This window comes from Scyliorhinus torazame, chromosome 9, assembly GCF_047496885.1.
Source record: "Scyliorhinus torazame isolate Kashiwa2021f chromosome 9, sScyTor2.1, whole genome shotgun sequence".
NCBI classification, from domain to species: Eukaryota; Metazoa; Chordata; class Chondrichthyes; order Carcharhiniformes; family Scyliorhinidae; genus Scyliorhinus; species Scyliorhinus torazame.
In genome coordinates, this window is record NC_092715.1 from 271,775,577 (window position 1) to 271,797,565 (window position 21,989).

The 21,989-nt window shown below is 52.9% G+C and overlaps 1 protein-coding gene across 8 annotated transcripts in view; it reads left to right on the plus strand.

The window, feature by feature from the left end:
- The window catches only part of cntln (centlein, centrosomal protein), a 725,020-nt gene that overhangs the window by 326,181 nt on the left and 376,850 nt on the right, over positions 1–21,989 (plus strand). For all 8 annotated transcript variants that reach the window (XM_072517511.1, XM_072517513.1, XM_072517506.1 and 5 more), the window contains exon 15: positions 4,974–5,065. In XM_072517511.1, coding sequence (XP_072373612.1) covers positions 4,974–5,065 — 92 coding nt within the window. The remainder of the gene's footprint in view (positions 1–4,973; positions 5,066–21,989) is intronic.

The window sequence follows — 21,989 nt, forward strand, 5'->3', positions numbered from 1 at the left end:
GGTGGGATATGGTGCCCCTTTCATTGGCGGGCAGGGTGCAGGCGGTTAAAATGGTGGTCCTCCCGAGGTTTCTTTTTGTGTTTCAGTGCCTCCCCATACTGATTACAAAGACCTTTTTTAAGAAGGTGGACAGGAGCATCATGAGCTGTGTGTGGGCCGGAAAGACCCCAAGGGTAAAGAGGGGGTACCTGCAGCGCAGTAGAGATAGAGGGGGATTGGCACTGCCGAGTCTGAGTGATTATTATTGGGCCGCTAAGTGTCTGTGATATGTAAGTGGATGAGGGAAGAAGAAGGAGCGGCGTGGAAAAGGCTGGAGATGGCGTCCTGTAGGGGAACTAGCTTAAAAGCACTGGCAACGGCGCCGCTGCCGTTCTCCCCGAAAAGGTACACCACAAACCCAGTGGTGGTGGCGACTCTGAAGATTTGGGGGCAGTGGAGACGACATAGGGGAGTGACGGGGGCCTCAGTGTGGTCCCCGATATGGAACAACCACAGGTTCGTCCCGGGAAGGATAGATGGGGGATTTCAATCTTGGCAACGAGCAGGAATTGCGCAACTGAAGGACTTGTTCTTGGACGGGACATTCGCGAGTCTGGGAGCACTAACAGAAAAATACGGGTTGCCACCTGGGAATGCATTTCGTTATATGCAAGTGAGGGCATTTGTGAGGCAACAGATAAGGGAATTTCTGCAGCTCCCGGCGCAAGGGATCCAGGACAGAGTGATTTCGGGGGCATGGGTGGGTGACGGTAAGGTGTCCGATATATACAGGGAAATGAGAGACGAGGGGGAGACGATGGTAGAGGAACTGAAAGGAAGATGGGAGGAGGAGCTGGGGGAAGAGATTGAGGAGAGGCTGTGGACAGATGCCCTAAGTAGGGTAAATACCTCGTCCTCGTGTGCCAGGCTCAGCCTGATCCAATTCAAGGTACTACACAGGGCGCATATGACGGGAGCAAGATTGAGCAGGTTTTTTGGGGTGGAGGATAGGTGCGGGAGGTGCGCAGGAAGCCCTGCGAACCACACCCACATGTTTTGGTCATGTCCGGTATTGCACGGGCTCTGGGTGGGTGTGGCAAAAGTGATTTCAAAGGTGGTGGGGGTCCGGGTCGAACCAAGCTGGGGGTTGGCTATATTCGGGGTTGCAGATGAGCCGGGAGTGCAGGAGGCGAGAGAGGCCGATGTTTTGGCCTTTGCGTCCCTAGTAGCCCGGCGAAGGATTCTACTTATGTGGAAAGAAGCTAAGCCCCCGGGTGTGGAGGCCTGGATAAACGATATGGCAGGGTTTATAAAATTGGAGCGGATAAAGTACGCACTAAGAGGTTCGGCTCAGGGGTTCACCAGGCAGTGGCAACCGTTCCTCGACTATCTCGCAGAGCGATAAGGGAAAATAGGAAAGACAACAGCAGCAACCCAGGGGGGAGGGGGGAAGGGGGGGGGGGGAGGGGGGAGGGTGCATTCGGGTCTTTGGGGTTTTTTTGTGTGTTGTTACATAATTGTTGTTCATATTTATCTTCTCAATGTTACTATTTCTTTCTGTTTTTTATTTGTGTTGGCACTTGCCGTTAGTTAATATATTATTTTAAAAACGATCAAACTGTTAAAAACTGTTACAAAGTTGTAAAAATGGAAAATTCTTGGTTGATCGAAAAACTTTAATAAAATATATATTTTTTTAAAAACAAAAAAACTTAAGACTGCCTCACAAAGCCTACACAGGTGCTTATATGGGCCCCATCAATGAGCTATCATTGAGGGAGCTCATACTCCAATTGGCCAACCAATAATGCCGATTGGAGGTCATTACACTTGCCAATGACATCTCATGGCCTCTTAGCCCTCCTAACTCCCCATTTGAATTTGTTCCTACTTTCCCTGTGTTCTCCAAAGGTTTTGTCTGATTTTAGTTGCCTAAACCTATGCATGCTTCCTTTTTCTTTTTTTTTTTAATTTAGAGGGCCCAATTTATTTTTCCAATTAAGGTGCAATTTAGCATGGCCAATTTACCTACCTGCATATCTTTAGGTTGTGGGGGTGAGACCCACACAAACACATGGAGAATGTGCAAACTCCACACGGACAGTGACCCGGGGCCGGGATTGAACCCGGGTCCTTAGCACTGTGAGGCAGCAGTGCTAACCACTGTGCCGCTGTGCCATCCTTCCTTTTTCTTTTTGACGAGTCTCTTAATTTCCCCTGTCATCCATGGTTCCCTAATCCTGCCATTTCTGTCCTTCATTTTCACAGTGACATGCCTGTCCTGCACTCTAATCAACTGGTCTCTAAAAGACTCCCACATATCAAATGTTGATTTACCCTCAAACAGTTGTTCCCAATCCACATTCTACAGCTCTTGCTGAATTCTGCTGTAGTTAACTTCGCCCCAATTTAGCACCTTCACGAGAGGACCACTCTTGTCCTAATCCATGAGTATTCGAAAACTTATGGAATTATGATCACTATTCTGAAAATGTTCCCCTACTGAAACTTTGGTCACCTGGCCGAGCTCATTCCCCAATACTGGGTCCAGTAAGGCCTCCTCCCTTGTTGGACTATCAACATACTGTTTCAAAAAACCCTCTTGGACACACCTAACAAATTGCTCTCCATCCGAACCTCTGGCACTGAGGGAGTCCCAGTCAGTATGGGGGAAACTAAAATCACCCACCACAACAACCCTGCTATTTTCACATCTTTCCAGAATCTACATATCTGTTGCTCTGTATCCCACTGGCTGTTGGCCTATAATATAGTGCAACCACAACATTGTGATTGAACCTTGCCTATTTGTGAGCTCACTCATAATGCCTCACGGCAGGATCCCTCCAAGATATCCTCCCTCATCACAGCTGTGATATGTTCCCTAACCAGTAATGCAACTCACCCACCCTTTCTGCTTCCCAGTCTGTCTCATCTAAAACATCGATATCCCGCAACGTTAAGCTGCCAGCCCTGTCCCTGCTTTAACCATGTCTCCGTAATTGCAACAATATCATAATTCCCCACATTAATCCAAGCTCTAAGTGCTTCCCTCTTACCTGTTGTGATTCTTGCGTTACAGCAAATGGACTCCAGACCTCCAGACCCACTGAGCTCAGCGACCTCCCACTGCCTGCTCTCCCTCTTTGTGATATTTGTCTTAGTCTCAAGCTCTTCCCCAGTCTCTACACTTGCTGGCCTGCTGCTCCGGTTCCCACCCCCTTGCCATATCAGTTTAAATAATTAGTGAAGAACTATTTCAGTAATAATAGCGCTTGATTGTAGAATTAAAGAATATTTTGGCACAATCTATAGAATCCGTGCTGTGCAGAAGGAGGCCATTTGGCTCAGCGAGTCTGCACCAACCCTCCAAAAGAGCACCCGACCTCGGCCCACTCCCCTGCCCTATCGCCGACACATAATCTGCACATCCCTGGAAACTGAGGGGTAATTCAGCGTCGCCAATCTACCTAACCAGCACATCTTTGGATTGTGAGAGGAAACCCACGAAAAGGTGCAAACTCCACACAGTCACCCGAGGCCGGAATCGAACCCGGGTCCCTGACTCTGAGAAGCAGCAGCGCTAACCACTGTGCTACCATACCGTCACAGAAGGAAGCCTTTCAGCCCTTGGAGTCTGTGATGGAGGCTCTTTTGGATAACAGTCCAGTTAGTTTGTCCACGTCTTTGGCACTTGCTCCAGAACTCTGCAATTATTTTCTCCTTCAACTATTTTTCCAATTTCTTATTCCACGATCCCCTCAGGCAGTGTATTCCTAAATCCTAACCATTCATTGCTTTAAAATGATTTTCCTTATGTTGCCTCTGATTCTTAAATTCCTGATCCACTGACCATGGTCTGGATTCTTCCCTCTGGAGACTAAGCGCTGACGCCAGCGCAGAATGTATCGGCTTTCACGACAGGAAATTTGGGCTGACCCCACACTGATTCCGGTACCGGTGAGGGACCAGCACCGGCGCCGACTGAAACACCCGCCGACCGTGGCGAATACGGCCAGAGAATCAGTATACAACATGGCGCCAGCCTTGTGCGAAGCCTAACGTGCCAACCGCGACCCCATATCCCACTCCCTGGCTACTCCCCGGCCACTCCCTGGCTACTCCCCGGCCACTCCCTGGCTACTCCCCGGCCACTCCCTGGCTACTCCCTGGCTACTCCCTGGCTACTCCCCGGCCACTCCCTGGCTACTCCCTGGCTACTCCCCGGCCACTCCCTGGCTACTCCCCGGCCACTCCCTGGCTACTCCCCGGCCACTGCCCTGACAGTTGGATCCCGGCCAAGTGTTGCGGTGCTGGACACAATCTGCAGCCGGTACGCCGGATCAGACCACACATCCCACACCGTCAGGAACTCGGCCCATCGCGGCTGGAGCATTGCGAGTGGGCCGGCCAATGAGGCGCGTCACGATGACGCTGGTTTGGAGGGGGCGGAGAATCGCAAACCGGCTCCGGCCCCGATTCCAGCATCGGAATCAATTCTCTGCCCGATTGCCGATTACGATTTCGCCACCGGGCAGCGGAGAATCCCGCCCCATGTTTTTTTCTCTTTTGAAATTTTTTGATTGTAAAAATAGTCAAAACTATTGTGCACTCACATCAACTATCGTACTATACAGAACGGTTTTTGTGAGGCAGGATTTGCTTCAGATTTACAATGGTATTGATCTGAAGGAATTTCCGATACTTCGCACTATCTGAACCTCTGTAAATTGACTGCACTGCACGTCAGTACATTTCACTGAAACAGCTCATCATTTTATTCCATTCAGTTAATGAGCATTTTATCCTTTAAACCTTTCCTTTCCTCTTAAAGGCACAACTAGAATTTTAACTTGCATTTTTCTTAACCAAGAAAAAGACTAACCTAAAGAGACATTAATTATTTGAAAGGAGGAACATCCTTTTTTTTTGTGAAAATAGTTGTTCTGTTTCAAAGGGGATTCTAATGACATTTTACTATTCATTCCAATCAGAACTTCTTCTCAGACTTGCTGAAGATGAAGGAGTGAAATGCAGCACGCCCAAGACCAAGACAAAAGGAAAGATTGAGCAGTCATTAAAGAAGGTGCAGGAAACAATTATAACATTCCTTAGAGAAGTTATTATTGCACATGTGTTACAGCAGAGCTGTTTTAGCTTATTGAAAATAGTAAACTGTATTTCCCAGAGTACAGCACCGCAGGTGGTGAATATATTAGAGTCTACCCTTGACCGACAAGTCTTAAAGTTCATATATTCCTGTCTTGTGAATACAAAATCTAAGTATATCGCAGAGATTTTTCATGGTGTACGAAGTAACATGGTTTATAATCGTGTCAGAGGCTGACAGTTTTCTGAGAAAGCCACTTGATAATTTTTGTAAAAGTGTTGTACCAACAACAACTTATGTGAATATAACATTTTTAATGTTATCAAACGTCCCAGGTCACTTTGCATTATGAAACAAAATTTCACACTGAGCCACATGGAATATTAAGGCGGATGATCTGTCTTTATGAAGGAAAGAAAGGCAGAGAGATTACAGAGAAACTTGCCGAGCTGCAAGCCTAGAAAACTGAAGTCATGGCTATTGATGATGCTGTGATTAAAATCCGGGGTGCTCAAGAGGCCAGAATTAGAAGAGTGCCGAGGTCGCGGAGCGTTGTGAAATAGCGGTGCGTGAGGCCATGGAGGGCTTTGAAATCGAGGATGCAAACTTTTAATTTAAAGTGCTGCTTAACTGGGAGCCAGTATAGGTCAGTGTGCAGAGACGGGAAGGGTGAACAGGACTAGGTGCGAATTAGGACAGGGGCAGCAGAGTTTTGGATGATAGAGGGTAGAATGTAATAATAATAATCTTTATTGTCACAAGTAGGCTTACATTAACACTGCAATGATGTTAGTGTGGAAAGCTCCTAGTCACCACATTACGGCACCTGTTCGGGTACACAAAGGGAGAATTCAGAATGTCCAATTCACCTAGCAGGCACGTCTTTCAGGACTAGTGGGAGGAAACTGGAGCACCCGGAGGAAACCCACGTAGACACGGGGAGAACATGCAGACTCTGCATTGACAGTGACCCAAGCCGGGAATCAAACCTGGGACTCTGGCACTGTGAAGCCAGTGCCGTCCATGTGAGAGACTGACCAGTTGTACATTGGAGTAGTGAAGTCTCGAGTTAATAAAAGCATGATTGAGGGTTTCAGCAGCAAATGAGCAAAGGTAGGAGCAGAGTTGAGCAATGTTACAAAGATAGAAAAGGGTGGTCTTTAATGACGCAGATATGCAGCCGCAAGCTCTTTTTGGTTAAATATGACGCCATGGTAACAGTTCGTAACTAAGGAATGGCATTTTTGGTGGGGACCAGAGGCCATAATTTCTAAATTCCCAAATTTAATTGAAGGAAATTTCTGCTTCCCCAATGCTGTATGTCAGACAAGCAGCCTGATAATTTAGTAATGGTCAAGGATTGAGAGATGTGATGGTGAGGCAGCGACGGCTTTTGTTGGGTACACATTAACAATGATGCAGTATTGTCAGAATATATCACTGACGGACAGCCTTGTGATGAGAAATAGGAGGGGACCATGCACTTGGAGGATCCTTGGGAACCTACAGACTCTTGGGGGAGTCCAGAGGTAACACCACAGGAACAGGAAGGGGAGCAAATGATTCACTGGCTACAAGTAGATAGATGGGAATGGAGCCAAGACAGTGCAGCTCAGGTGTTGCAGGACGATGGTGCAGTCAAACACGCCAAAGACTGCAGACTGATTGAGTTCTGGAGTTATCAGCATCCAGTGTTCAGTTTTGGAGCAAATTGTTACTTTTTATGTAAAGTGCTTCTGTCGAGATCTGTTGATTAGGGCTGTTTTCATAGTTTGTTGAAGGACTCCCATTTAACTCACCCAGTCAGTGTCAGATTCTGACAAGCAGCCTATTAGGTGTTGGATGACTTCATTGCTTTCTGGAGTTCATCTCTGTCTCGACTGCTGAAAGAAAGCTCTTCCAAACATTTCCCAAAATAGAGCAAGGTTTAAGCTGAGTGTTGAGCACTGATGCCAGCTTAAGACACATTGCTCTTCCTAAAGCAGTGGCCGACTCAGCTTTGGTATTGCTTCATGTGACGCAGTTTTTGAGTTCTTTAAATCTTCAGATCATCTCCACATCTTAATTCAAGTTTCATTGATGCCTTTCAATACAGTAACCCCATTGTTCCTTAGACAGGAAAGATGCCATCCGGTTTGCTACTGCACTTAACGGAGGTACATCTGCCATCCTTATCGAATCTGACTTGTATCTGATTCTAAACCCACACCAATGTGGTTAACACCTCTCTGAAGTGTCTCATTATCTCCTGATTGGTCAAGAGGCAGCTCACCACCTTTTCAAGGGCAATTGGGAATGGGTCATATGTGCTGGCTTTGCAGATGATGCCCGTATCTTGTGCTTGGATGGAAAATAAGCACAGATTATTCTAAAGGCATCTGAATTGAATTCTCGTCCAGAGAGACCTTGTTTTTTGCATCACGATAGGCTTTGTTTAAAATCCCACAGAGCGATCTAAAGTCCCATCATCAACTCTAATAGACCAAAATTTGGATGGCCATTTTAAACCCTTTCTTGCAAATCTTCAGAATGTTATCCTTGGCTGAGTCTGGGTATTGTCATGTTTTGGGTAAGTCACAGGTTCATGAATTCTTCATGAAAAGGGAGATTCAGCTACTTTAAGAATTTATGACTCAAGGATAGTACATTTCATTGAATTATCAGTATCGACTGATTAAAACATTGGCTTTGTCCACAATAAGCATAGCCAGGAGCTGATGTTTGACCTCTGCTGGCTAATTGACTGTTTGCGGTGTCGATGGTAGCCATGATGTGGAGATGCCGGCGTTGGACTGGGGTGAGCACAGTAAGAAGTCTTACAACACCAGGTTAAAGTCCAACAGGTTTGTTTCAAACACTAGCTTTCGGAGCGCTGCTCCTTCCTCAGGTGAATTCCTCCAGGGAATTGGCTGTTCAGAATGACTTGCATTGAAGGCAGATAATCAGATGGCAATGAGCCCTGACTGCCTCCGATTTTGAGAGCGAGTCGGAAAAGGATCACATCACCCCTCATTTCTTTGGTTCTATGCACATTTAGTTTGACAATTACAATGCTTGTATCATCTCTCAATTGTTTTTCGCTGTCCCTGCAAATTCTGCCTGGAGCAGGAAAAGCATTGTTTTGCTCAAACATGGGTCCCTCCAGCCACAGAATTTATCTGAAAATCCCAGGCATTCCTCTCGGTAAACTGGAGGCAAATCATGTCGTTTCCATGACCTTTACAGAAGTTCCCAGTTATTTGCTTTCAAATAATTCAACATTGTCCCAATGTTACACAGCAATGCAGTCCAAATTGATGGTCCGTTCGGAAGTCTTTGAACATATCTACTGTCTCCTGGTTCCAATTTAAATGCAACCGCGGCATTTTCTTCAATGGCATCTTTGACTTCTTTGTGGAAAAAATTCCACACTTTGCCCCTTCTCATTTATCATCAAACTTTCCCATGTGATGAAATTTAAGTTTATCTCTCTACCACTACAACTGACTGATGATGGACAGGTGGTCAAATAGCATGGCAAGTGATGGATGTGTTGAAATTTCCTTTGGGTTAGTGGCGGTTAAAACAAATAGGAACATAAGACCATGTGGAGACTGTTCAGCCCCTCGAGCCTGCTCCACTATTCATTGAAAAGGTGTTTGATTTGACTCCTGCTAGCTGCCGATGTGTCCCTAGTCCCAGCTCCCATCAGTCTGCCCAGCTCTGAGTGAACCACAATGCATTGAATTCTCAGCATTCTGCCTCAAAGTCCCATTATTTGATTTCACAATCATTTCCATATTTTCTCCCATTCCTCCACTCTACTGCCATCTATAAGGTGCAGTTATGCAGTGGTTATGTTGCTGGTCTAGGAATCTAGAGGCCTAAATCAAATTATCCACATTAAATCTCTCCAACAGTTTGAAAATTTGAATTCAGTGCAAACAAAAAATAGAATTAAGAATCTGGGGCGAAATTCTCCGGAAACGGCGCGATGTCCGCCGACTGGCGCCCAAAACGGCGCAAATCAGACGGGCATCGCGCCACCCCAAAGGTGCGGAATGCTCCGCATCTTTGGGGGCCGAGCCCCAACAATGAGGGGCTAGGTCGGCGCCTGACGAATTTCCGTGCCGGGGAGGAGGATGGGGGGGTCCGTGCCGGGGAGGAGGATGGGGGGTCTGTGCCGGGGAGGAGGATGGGGGGGTCCGTGCAGGGGAGGAGGATGGTGGGGGGAGGCCATGCCGGGGAGGAGGATGGAGGATGGGGTCCGTGCCGCGGAGGAAGATGGGGGGGTCCATGCCGGGGAGGAGGATGGGGTCCGTGCCGGGGAGGAGGATGGGGGGCCTGTGCCGGGGAGGAGGATGGGGGGGTCCGTGCAGGGGAGGAGGATGGTGGGGGGAGGCCATGCCGGGGAGGAGGATGGAGGATGGGGTCCGTGCCGCGGAGGAAGATGGGGGGGTCCATGCCGGGGAGGAGGATGGGGTCCGTGCCGGGGAGGAGGATGGGGTCCGTGCCGGGTAGGAGGATGGTGGGTCCGTGCCGGGGAGGAGGATGTGGGGCCTGTGCCGGGGAGGAGGTTGGGGTCCGTGCCGGGGAGGGGGATGGGGGGTCCGTGCCGGGGAGGGGGATGCGAGGGCAAGTGAGTTGGTCCACCTGGCCAGGTGCCAGCCTCCAACAGTGCGGTCCATGCCACCTGGCTGGGGGGAGGAGGGGATATGGGCAATGATGACATGTCGTCGTTCCCGCCCCCCCCCCCCCCCCCCCCCCCCCCCCAACCAGGCCGTCATGTTTTCCGATCATCCAGCGATGTTGGCCGCCGTGGCGGCAGCCGCTAATGTCTATGTTGCCCTGGATGAGGAGGAGGAGGAGGAGGAGCATGCCAGAGAGGCGGCGCAGGCTGCCGCAGAGGGGCAGGCGGCAGCCGCCCAGGCTGGAGGGACACCTGACCGACAGGACGAGGAGGGGGAGGAGGACTTCGCGGCCCCACAGCAACGGAGGCACCCGAGGGCGCCCCGTGTGTACCGGCCCCGGCAGTCATACCAGGACCTTGCAGTCGATTTTGGCGGGAGAACAGCTGGTGAGTCAGTTTCAGCGGGAGCACTGCGGAAGGAGGTTGCTGGGAGGTAAGTCAACCTTTAAAAGCACTTGTCTTTGCAGGGGCAGGCCAGTCGATTTCGGCGGCGGGAGAACAGCTGGTGAGTGGTGAGTCAGTTTCAGCGGGAGCATTGCGGAAGGAGGTTGCTGGGAGGTAAGTCAACCTTTAAAAGCACTTGTCTTTGCAGGGGCAGGCCAGTCGATTTCGGCGGGAGAACAGCTGGTGAGTCAGTTTCAGCGGGAGCACTGCGGAAGGAGGTTGCTGGGAGGTAAGTCAACCTTTAAAAGCACTTGTCTTTGCAGGGGCAGGCCAGTCGATTTCGGCGGGAGTGGAGCTGGCTGGTTAGTCAATTTCAGCAGGAGCTGAGAATTTTTCTTTTTTTTAAAATTAGTTTTTTAGGCGGGATCAGGAAGTCGACCCGCGGACGTCTGGGAAGACCCTCACCAATAAATTCTGGTGGAGAGGAAACCCGAGACACTACACGTGTAGTGTCTCCCACCCGCCCTCCTCCTCTAACCTAATAATAAAACCCATTGGTCTGAGGTAAGTACCAAATATTATTATTATTTTTTATAAAAATTTAATTTAGTTGTTAGCCAGATCTTGGTAGAAAGTTAGAGGAATGGCAGGGAAGGGAGTGCAATGTTCCTCCTGCAGGATGTTTGAGGTGAGGGATGCAGTTAGTGTCCCTGCTGATTTTACCTGCAGGAAGTGCTGCCATCTCCAGCTCCTCCAAGACCGAGTTAGGGAACTGGAGCTGGAGTTGGAAGAACTTCGGATCATTCGGGAGGCAGAAGGGGTCATAGATAGCAGCTTCAGGGAATTAGTTACACCAAAGATTGGAGATAGGTGGGTAACTGTAAGAGGGACTTGGAAAAAACAGTCAGTGCAGGGATCCCCTGCGGTCGTTCCCCTGAGAAACAAGTATACCGCTTTGGATACTTGTGGGGGGGACGACTTACCAGGGGTAAGCCATGGGGTACGGGCCTCTGGCACGGAGTCTGTCCCTGTTGCTCAGAAGGGAAGGGGGAGAGGAGCAGAGCATTAGTAATTGGGGACTCTATAGTCAGGGGCACAGATAGGAGATTTTGTGGGAGCGTGAGAGACTCACGTTTGGTATGTTGCCTCCCAGGTGCAAGGGTACGTGATGTCTCGGATCGTGTTTTCCGGGTCCTTAGGGGGGAGGGGGAGCAGCCCCAAGTCGTGGTCCACATTGGCACCAACGACATAGGTAGGAAAGGGGACAAGGATGTCAGGCAGGCTTTCAGGGAGCTAGGATGGAAGCTCAGAACTAGAACAAACAGAGTTGTTATCTCTGGGTTGTTGCCCGTGCCACGTGATAGTGAGATGAGGAATAGGGAGAGAGAGCATTTAAACACGTGGCTACAGGGATGGTGCAGATGGGAGGGTTTCAGATTTTTGGATAACTGGGGCTCTTTCTGGGGAAGGTGGGACCTCTACAGACAGGATGGTCTACATCTGAACCTGAGGGGCACAAATATCCTGGGGGGGAGATTTGTTAGTGCTCTTTGGGGGGGTTTAAACTAATGCAGCAGGGGCATGGGAACCTGGATTGTAGTTTTAGGGTAAGGGAGAATGAGAGTATAGAGGTCAGGAGCACAGATTTGACGTCACAGGAGGGGGCCAGCGTTCAGGTAGGTGGTTTGAAGTGTGTCTACTTCAATGCCAGGAGTATACGAAACAAGGTAGGGGAACTGGCAGCGTGGGTTGGTACCTGGGACTTCGATGTTGTGGCCATTTCGGAGACATGGATAGAGCAGGGACAGAAATGGATGTTGCAGGTTCCGGGGTTTAGGTGTTTTAGTAAGCTCAGAGAAGGAGGCAAAAGAGGGGGAGGTGTGGCGCTGCTAGTCAAGAGCAGTATTACGGTGGCGGAGAGGATGCTAGATGGGGACTCTTCTTCCGAGGTAGTATTGGCTGAAGTTAGAAACAGGAAAGGAGAGGTCACCCTGTTGGGAGTTTTTTATAGGCCTCCTAATAGTTCTAGGGATGTAGAGGAAAGGATGGCGAAGATGATTCTGGATATGAGCGAAAGTAACAGGGTAGTTATTATGGGAGACTTTAACTTTCCAAATATTGACTGGAAAATATATAGTTCGAGTACAATAGATGGGTCGTTTTTTGTACAGTGTGTGCAGGAGGGTTTCCTGAAACAATATGTTGACAGGCCAACAAGAGGCGAGGCCACGTTGGATTTGGTTTTGGGTAATGAACCAGGCCAGGTGTTGGATTTGGAGGTAGGAGAGCACTTTGGGGACAGTGACCACAATTCGGTGACGTTTACGTTAATGATGGAAAGGGATAAGTATACACCGCAGGGCAAGAGTTATAGCTGGGGGAAGGGCAATTATGATGCCATTAGACGTGACTTGGGGGGGATAAGGTGGAGAAGTAGGCTGCAAGTGTTGGGCACACTGGATAAGTGGGGCTTGTTCAAGGATCAGCTACTGCGTGTTCTTGATAAGTATGTACCGGTCAGACAGGGAGGAAGGCGTCGAGCGAGGGAACCGTGGTTTACCAAGGAAGTGGAATCTCTTGTTAAGAGGAAGAAGGAGGCCTATGTGAAGATGAAGTGTGAAGTTTTGGTTGGGGCGATGGATAGTTACAAGGTAGCGAGGAAGGATCTAAAGAGAGAGCTAAGACGAGCAAGGAGGGGACATGAGAAGTATTTGGCAGGAAGGATCAAGGAAAACCCAAAAGCTTTCTATAGGTATGTCAGGAATAAGCGAATGACTAGGGAAAGAGTAGGACCAGTCAAGGACAGGGATGGGAAATTGTGTGTGGAGTCTGAAGAGATAGGCGAGATACTAAATGAATATTTTTCGTCAGTATTCATCAGGAAAAAGATAATGTTGTGGAGGAGAATGCTGAGCCCCAGGCTAATAGAATAGATGGCATTGAGGTACGTAGGGAAGAGGTGTTGGCAATTCTGGACAGGCTGAAAATAGATAAGTCCCCGGGACCTGATGGGATTTATCCTAGGATTCTATGGGAGGCCAGGGAAGAGATTGCTGGACCTTTGGCTTTGATTTTTATGTCATCATTGGCTACAGGAATAGTGCCAGAGGACTGGAGGACAGCAAATGTGGTCCCTTTGTTCAAAAAGGGGAGCAGAGACAACCCCGGCAACTATAGACCGGTGAGCCTCACGTCTGTAGTGGGTAAAGTCTTGGAGGGGATTATAAGGGACAAGATTTATAATCATCTAGATAGGAATAATATGATCAGGGATAGTCAGCATGGCTTTGTGAAGGGTAGGTCATGCCTCACAAACCTTATTGAGTTCTTTGAGAAGGTGACTGAACAGGTCGACGAGGGTAGAGCAGTTGATGTGGTGTATATGGATTTCAGCAAAGCGTTTGATAAGGTTCCCCACGGTAGGCTATTGCAAAAAATACGGAGGCTGGGGATTGAGGGTGATTTAGAGATGTGGATCAGAAATTGGCTAGCTGAAAGAAGACAGAGGGTGGTGGTTGATGGGAAATGTTCAGAATGGAGTACAGTCACAAGTGGAGTACCACAAGGATCTGTTCTGGGGCCGTTGCTGTTTGTCATTTTTATCAATGGCCTAGAGGAAGGCGCAGAAGGGTGGGTGAGTAAATTTGCAGACGATACTAAAGTCGGTGGTGTTGTCGATAGTGTGGAAGGATGTAGCAGGTTACAGAGGGATATAGATAAGCTGCAGAGCTGGGCTGAGAGGTGGCAAATGGAGTTTAATGTAGAGAAGTGTGAGGTGATTCACTTTGGAAGGAATAACAGGAATGCGGAATATTTGGCTAATGGTAAAGTTCTTGAAAGTGTGGATGAGCAGAGGGATCTAGGTGTCCATGTACATAGATCCCTGAAAGTTGCCACCCAGGTTGATAGGGTTGTGAAGAAGGCCGATGGAGTGTTGGCCTTTATTGGTAGAGGGATTGAGTTCCGGAGTCGGGAGGTCATGTTGCAGCTGTACAGAACTCTGGTACGGCCGCATTTGGAGTATTGCGTACAGTTCTGGTCACCGCATTATAGGAAGGACGTGGAGGCTTTGGAGCGGGTGCAGAGGAGATTTACCAGGATGTTGCCTGGTATGGAGGGAAAATCTTATGAGGAAAGGCTGATGGACTTGAGGTTGTTTTCGTTGGAGAGAAGAAGGTTAAGAGGAGACTTAATAGAGGCATACAAAATGATCAGGGGGTTGGATAGGGTGGACAGTGAGAGCCTTCTCCCGCGGATGGATATGGCTGGCACGAGGGGACATAACTTTAAACTGAGGGGTAATAGATATAGGACAGAGGTCAGAGGTAGGTTCTTTACGCAAAGAGTAGTGAGGCCGTGGAATGCCCTACCTGCTACAGTAGTGAACTCGCCAACATTGAGGGCATTTAAAAGTTTATTGGATAAACATATGGATGATAATGGCATAGTGTAGGTTAGATGGCTTTTGTTTCGGTGCAACATCGTGGGCCGAAGGGCCTGTACTGCGCTGTATTGTTCTATGTTCTATGTTCTATGACCTCACGGTCCGGGAATGCAGGAGGAGACTCCGGATGACGCAGGAAACCGTGGCACACAGCTGCCACCTGCTGGCACACCTGTCACCGCGTGGCACTGGCGGGGGACACCCTCTCCCCGTGTCCGTCAAGGTTACGGTGGCCCTGAACTTTTATGCAACGGGGTCATCCCAGGCACCAAGTGGGGACCTGTCCGGCATATCGCAGACAACGGTGCACCGGTGCATCCGGGCAGTGACAGATGCCCTATATGCCATGGCGCACAGCCTCATCCGCTTCCCTGTGGACCGGGCCAGCCAAGATGCCCGGGCCGTGGGCTTCTCTGCCGTGGCCGGATTCCCCATGGTCCAGGGCGCGATTGATGGGATGCACGTCGCCGTGCGGCCACCTGCAGATAACAGGGCGGTGTTCACTAATAGGAAGGGGACCTATTCGATGAACATACAGGTGGTCTGCGACCACCGCATGATGATCCTGCACGTCTGCGCCCGTTACCCAGGCAGTGTACACGACTCATACGTGTTGTCGCGGTCATCCATCACCGGCATGTACGAGGGACGCCATCCCCGGCTGAGGGGCTGGTTGCTGGGCGACAGGGGCTACCCATTGCGATCGTGGCTGATGACGCCTATACGGAGGCCACGCAATGAGGCGGAGAACCGCTACAATGATGCCCATGTAGCGACAAGGGGAGTGATCGAGAGGTGCTTTGGCGTGCTGAAGATGCGTTTCAGGTGCCTGGACCTCTCTGGGGGCACCCTCCAGTATCGGTCAGATAGGGTCGGCCGCATCATTGTGGTGTGCTGCGTCCTGCACAACAATGCCCAGCAGAGGGGCGATGTGCCGCAGGCAGAGGAGGGCGGAGTGGAGGAGCAGCAGGAAGAGGCGCAGTCCTCCCCAGATGAGGGGGATGGGGGCAATGGTCAGGGCAGACGGGCTAGACACAGGCGGGTGGCTGTCCACCGTTACCGGCTGGCCCAGCGGGCACGGGACAGACTGATAGCCGCCCGCTTCACTGACTAGATGGGCGTGGGAATCGGGTAGTACGGCGACAGACCGCACACCATGGCAACAGCCGACCACCCACACCCCCCACCCATCCACCCACTCAGCACCCTCACCCCCCCTCCCCAACCCCACCCACCCCACCCGCATGCACACCACCCCCCCACTCCCCATTGCCGATCCACCTGCGGCACAATGGCCGGGCTCACAGAGTTGCGGGTGGACGCGTGTCTATCGCAGGCCATGGAGAATGATGACAACCCGCCCTGCGATGAGCTCCTGGCTCCACATCGTTGGACTATGTCTGACCCATGGCCACAGTACCACCATCCACCCGGACCATCCCTGCATGCGGCTGTGACACTGCAGCGCACGGTCCCGTCCTCTGCCCGGGGGGATGTTGATGGCGGCCCAGGGGGAAGGGGCAGACTCACCTGGGGCTGAGGTAAGACCACCCCTCACACGCACACTTGCGCTGAACGTACATGACACCCCCGCATGCTTTGGACAGAGCACAAAGGCAGCTTCGGTATGTGTAACATTGACTTTATTAACCAAAGGAGTTCATGCACGTGCCCTAGCCCCTAAAACTCATCTGTGCCCTGCACCCGTGCCAACTTACTCAGTGTCTAATTGTTTGGCCTTGCGGGCCCTTTGACTACGTCTACGTGGTTCCCCAGACGGTACAGCAGAACTGGAGGTGGACTCCTGTGATTCCTGCCCTCTGACACGGGATCCCTTTGGCGGCCGTTTCCTGGGGCGTCCTGGCCTAGATGGGCCAGGCTGCAGCCCGGGCGATTGGGATGGCGAGCTGACAGCCTGTCCTGCCCGTTGCCCACCCGATGCACCTGGGACGGAAGGAGGGGAGTCCGAGGTGTCGCGGTGTTCCGGGACCTCCCCTACAGGGGACCCGGGACGGACCACACCACCTCCTCCTCCCTCGGGGTGCCCGATGGCCCCCAGGCCTCTACATGGGTGGGGGATGCGAACGGACTGGCCATCCGACGCCCCCCCGACATCTGCGCTGCCAGTCCTGGAGGCCCGTGCTGGTATCGACAGGGGTCTGCAGTTTTGCAGCCATGGAGCCCAGGGGATTGGCAAACCCTGTCTGTGACTGTGCGACGCCGGCTCGCACATGGCCAATGGCACCGATGCCCTCAGCGATGGCCTGCTGAGACTGGGCCATGGACCGCTGAGACTGGGCTATGGCCTGCAGAGACTGGGCTATGGCCTGCTGAGACTGGGCCATGGCCTGCAGAGACTGGGCCATGGCGTTGAGCGCCTCTGCCATCTGGCGCTGGCACTGGCTCATGGCCTCCTGTGAGAGGGCAGCCAAATCCTGGGCCACAGACGCCGCCTGCACGGAAAGCCCCAGGCCTCGCAAACCGTTCCCTATGTCTGACTCCGTCGCACCCATTGCCTCCACCGCGGACGCCACCCGTGCGGTGTCGGCCTTGGTGGCACGTATGACCGGCACCACTCCCAGCTCCTGGACGCGGGTGGACTCCTCCCTCTTCGCTCGTCTCCGGGTCGGTGGTTGCATCGCATCTATGTGTGGGTGTGGTAACTCCAGGTACCCGGGATCCATCTGGGTGGCAGATGTCCGCTTGGGCTGGGCTGCCCTCCGACCACCCGGCCCCTCTGCTGCTCCTACCTCCACCTGCTGTACCGGGACGGCTGTGTTGTGCGCACCAGTGAGTGTACCAGACGCCTCATCACTAAAGTGCCCAACCGAGGTGAGTGTTTCTGCGATGGTGGAGGGTGTTGGTGACAGCAGTGGCGTTGTGTCGTGCTCTTTGTCCCACTCTGAGTCCATGGCGCTTTGGGGTGGGGGTTCGTCACCACCCATCCACTCTGTGTCACTGTCCGGTATTTCGTCTTCCTGGGTAGTGCTGTCCCGTTTAGGGGTGTCCCGGGTAGGGGTGTCCTGGGTAGCGGTGTCCTGGGTAGTGGTGTCCTGGCTCGGCTGTGACGGGGGCCTGTGGCTGCCCCTCTCGTCGCTGGGTGGTACACGCCTGCATCGTCGCACCCGCACGTGACGGGGGCGTCGTCACCCTGTTGCTCCAGGTCTCTCCGTCTCCCGTGGTCTCCAAGGGACATCCTGCGGGCGTCGCATGCCGGAGGGTCCGGGTCTCTCCGTCTCCCGTGGTGTGCGAGGGGCATCCTGCGGGCGTCGCATGCCGGAGGGTCCGGGTCTCTCCGTCTCCTGTGGCCTCCGAGGGGCATCCTGCGGACGGTCTGCTTCTGCGGGGATGGGTGCCTCGACGTTTGCTCCTGCGATACACAATGAAGCATACAAGGTTAGACACGCAGGCAGTGATCAGGTGATATGGAGGAGGGGGATATAGGGGAGGGGGGATATGGGGACGGGCTGTCGGTGGCTCACTTGCTAGTACGCCCCCGACCTCTGCATCAGCAATCTCCCGGTCCTCAGGTCCGGCAGCCAGTTCCAGGGCCCTTTCCTCGTGTTCGGTCAGTGGCCTCTCATCAGCGGGGCCTCCTCCAGTCCTCACATGCTCCCTGGTGTTGTGTGCGCGTTTCTCCTGTGGCGGGGGGGTGGGGGGGGGGGGGGGGCGGGGGGTGGGTGGCAGGGGTAAAAGGCAACAGTGTTAGACAGGTATATGAATGCACGCCATCGGTTGCGCGTGTATTGCAGAGGTTAAAGTTAGGGCTGGATTCACTAGGGGTTTTTGGGGGAGGGGGGTATGGGGGATATGGGGGAGGGGGGATATGGGGGAGGGGGGATATGGGGGAGGGGTGATATGGGGGAGGGGGATATGGGGGAGGGGGTGATATGGGGGATATGGGGGATGGGGGATATGGATATCGGGCGGGGGGGGGGAGGCTCACCCTGCCTGCTCTGACGAGGTTGTTCACCTTCTTGTGGCACTGGGTGCCTGTCCGTGGTGTCTGGGCCGCAGCGGTGACAGCCTCTGCCACCTCCCTCCACAGACTCCGGCTGTGGCGTGGGGCAACTCTGCGGCCGTGCCCGGGATACAGGGCCTCCCTCCTCTGCTCCACCGCGTCCAGGAGCGCCTCCATATCCCGTGACTTGAATTTCGGGGCTGAGCGGCGGCTGGCCATCCGGTCGGGTGTTCCGGTCGGGTGTGGGAGAGCAGCGCGTTCTTATGAGCCGTCACGCCGTGCGGCGTGTATGACGCTGCACGGCGTGCCTCCGCCATGGTGGAGACCGTGGCAGAGGCGGAAGGGAAAGAGTGCCCCCACGGCACAGGCCCGCCCGCGGATCGGTGGGCCCCGATCACGGGCCAGGCCACCGTGGGGGCACCCCGCAGGGCCAGATCACCCCGCGCCCCCCCCAGGACCCCGGAGCCCGCCCGCGCCGCCTGGTCCCGCCGGTAAGGTAGGTGATTTAATTTATGCCGGCGGGACAGGCATTTTAGCGGCGGGCCGGAGAATCGCTGGGGGGGGGGGCCCGTCAACCGGTGCGGCGCGATTTCCGCCCCCGCCGAATCTCCGGTGCCGGAGACTTCGGCAACCGGCGGGGGTGGTATTCCCGCCAGCCCCCGGCGATTCTCCGACCCGGCGGGGGGTCGGAGAATTTCGCCCATTATCTGTATTTGGTGTAGTAAGGGTTAAAAGTCTGGGATAGTGGGCGAAATTCTCCCGAAACGGCGCGGTGTCCGCCGACTGGCGCCCAAAACGGCGCCAATCAGACGGGCATCACGCCGCCCCAAAGGTGCGGAATGCTCCGCATCTTTGGGGGCCGAGCCCCAACATTGAGGGGCTAGGCCGGCGTTGGAGGAATTTCCACCCCGCCAGCTGGCGCGGAAATGACATCCCCGGGCGGCGCATGCGCGGAGCGTCAGCGGCCGCTGACAGCATTCCCGCGCATGCGCAGTGGAGGGAGTCTCTTCCACCTCCGCCATGGTGGAGACCGTGGCAGAGGCGGAAGGGAAAGAGTGCCCCCACGGCACAGGCCCGCCCGCGGATCGGTGGGCCCTGATCGCGGGCCAGGCCACCGTGGGGGCACCCCCCGGGGCCAGATCGCCCCGTGCCCCCCCCCAGGACCCCGGAGCCCGCCCACACCGCCTTGCCCCGCCGTTCAAAAGGTGGTTTAATCCACGCCGGCGGGACAGGCAATTTATCGGCGGGACTTCGGGCCGGAGAATCGAGCGGGGGGGCCCGCCAACCGGCGCGGCCCGATTTCCGCCCCCGCCGAATATCCGGTGCCGGAGACTTCGGCAACCGGCAGGGGCGGGATTCACGGCAGCCCCCGGCGATTCTCCGACCCGGCGAGGGGGTCGGAGAATGACGCCCAGTACGTGCATGAGGGCTGTGGTAGTGTTTTTAAAAATCCTGGTTCACAAGCCAGCTGGGCTTTTTGCAGCCAGAGGTGCAATTGAGTATTGTAAAAGTTTGGGTGAGAGGACTTTTATTTCGACGATTCCCTGCTGAGTAGTTAATTAGAGACATTGGACTGAATTCTCCCCCGTCAGGATTCTCTGTTCTCCGTTTTGCCGGCAGCCCAGGGGTTTCCCGACGGGATGGGGCTGCCCCATAATGGGAAACCCCACCGACCAGCCGGCGAAACGGAGCATCCCGCCCGTGTGCCACACCAGAAAAAAACTCGATCCAGGTTGCATGGGGTACATCTCCTCAGTCTTACATTAAATTAAAATGTCATCGAAGTAGACTGCAATATGAGGCAATGCCTTGTAACAGGTTGTCCATCGCCCTTTGGATGATGGCCGGACTGGAGGATACGCCAAAAACCAAACAATTATACTGGAGCAACTCTTTGTGTGTGCTGGTGGTCTTTGAATCTTCCTCGAACAAGAGCTGTCTGGTTGAGTCATATCATGTCTAGTTTTGAAAATGTCTTGCCTACTGCAAGGGTAGAAAACAGATCTTCTACCTCGGCAACGGGTAAGCGGCCAGCTTGAAAACCTGATTAATGGTAAGTTTGTAAACTCCACATATGTGCACAGTATGGACGTGACTCCTGAACCAGTCAAGCCCAAGTCCAGTGTTTTTCAAACTTCTTTTTCCACTTCTACCAACTGGCGATCTTCGCGACCCACGGCAGCTGACCTTTATGATCCACGCCGGCCGACCTTCCAGACCCACGCTGGTCAACCTTTACGACCCACACTGGCCGACCTTCGCGACCCACGCCGGCCGACCTTCGCGATCCACGCCGGCCGACCTTCGCGACCCACGCCGGCCGACCTTCGCGACCCACGCCGGCCGACCTTCGCGACCCACGCCGGCCGACCTTCGCGACCCACGCCGGCCGACCTTCGCGACCCACGCCGGCCGACCTTCGCGATCCACGCCGGCCGACCTTCGCGACCCACGCCGGCCGACCTTCGCGATCCACGCCGGACGACCTTCGCGACCCACGCCGGCCTACCTTCGCGACCCACGCCAGCCGACCTTCGCGAACCACGCGGCCGACCTTCGCGACCCACGCCGTCCGATCTTCGTGACCCACGTCGGCCAACCTTCGCGACCCACGCCAAACGACCTTCGCGACTCATGCCGACCGATTTTCGTGGCCCACACCAGCCAGCCGTTGCAATACACCATTTTCACTTACGCTTATTGCAACAGATGAGCCTGCTTGGTCCTCACAATCTCACCCCAATTAGGTTTACAGGAGAAAGAGCAATGTGCATATCAAGTGCAGAGTTCAGCCAGCTCCTTTGTGCTGGCTTCATCTTTGTGCAGTCAAAAATCCAACCGCGCACATGTAGACCGTTGAGAAGGGCAATAGCAACAAAATGCTTGTTTTACTCAGCACTGGATACTCCTCAGAGATGCTACCCCAGAATGCTGACAGCCTCATGGACTTGTGAAGTGTTTTTAATGTGCTGTCACCGATAGTTCGGAGTCAGCTGTAAGTTAATAATTGACTCTGGGGTCTCAAACCCAAAAGGACTTTTCACCTACCTCGTTTTCAAAATCTGAATATTTCTCCTCTGGAAAGTAGTGATAAAATCTATTGATCAGAGCAGCAAGATGCAATTGACTAAGGCTTTTCTAGTCTATTGACAATTCCCTTACAAACACTGTTTTATTCGATGTGTTGTAGCAGTGTGGGGAACATATAGTAGTTTTGGTTTTGTACTCACAGTTGCAAAATTTTCAATGACTTTTGGAAAGCATCTATTTCTTCACAGTGCCGAAAGCAATCATCATCCTTTCTATGCAATTTGGGGTTCAGTTTGTTTAGAATTCAAAAGATGTCTGCAAAGTAAGACATAGTTAGCATCCAACTCTCATTCGCCAGTACTTCCCTGCATATACCGCACATGGGCCTTGCATTCTGATTTGCAGTAGCACA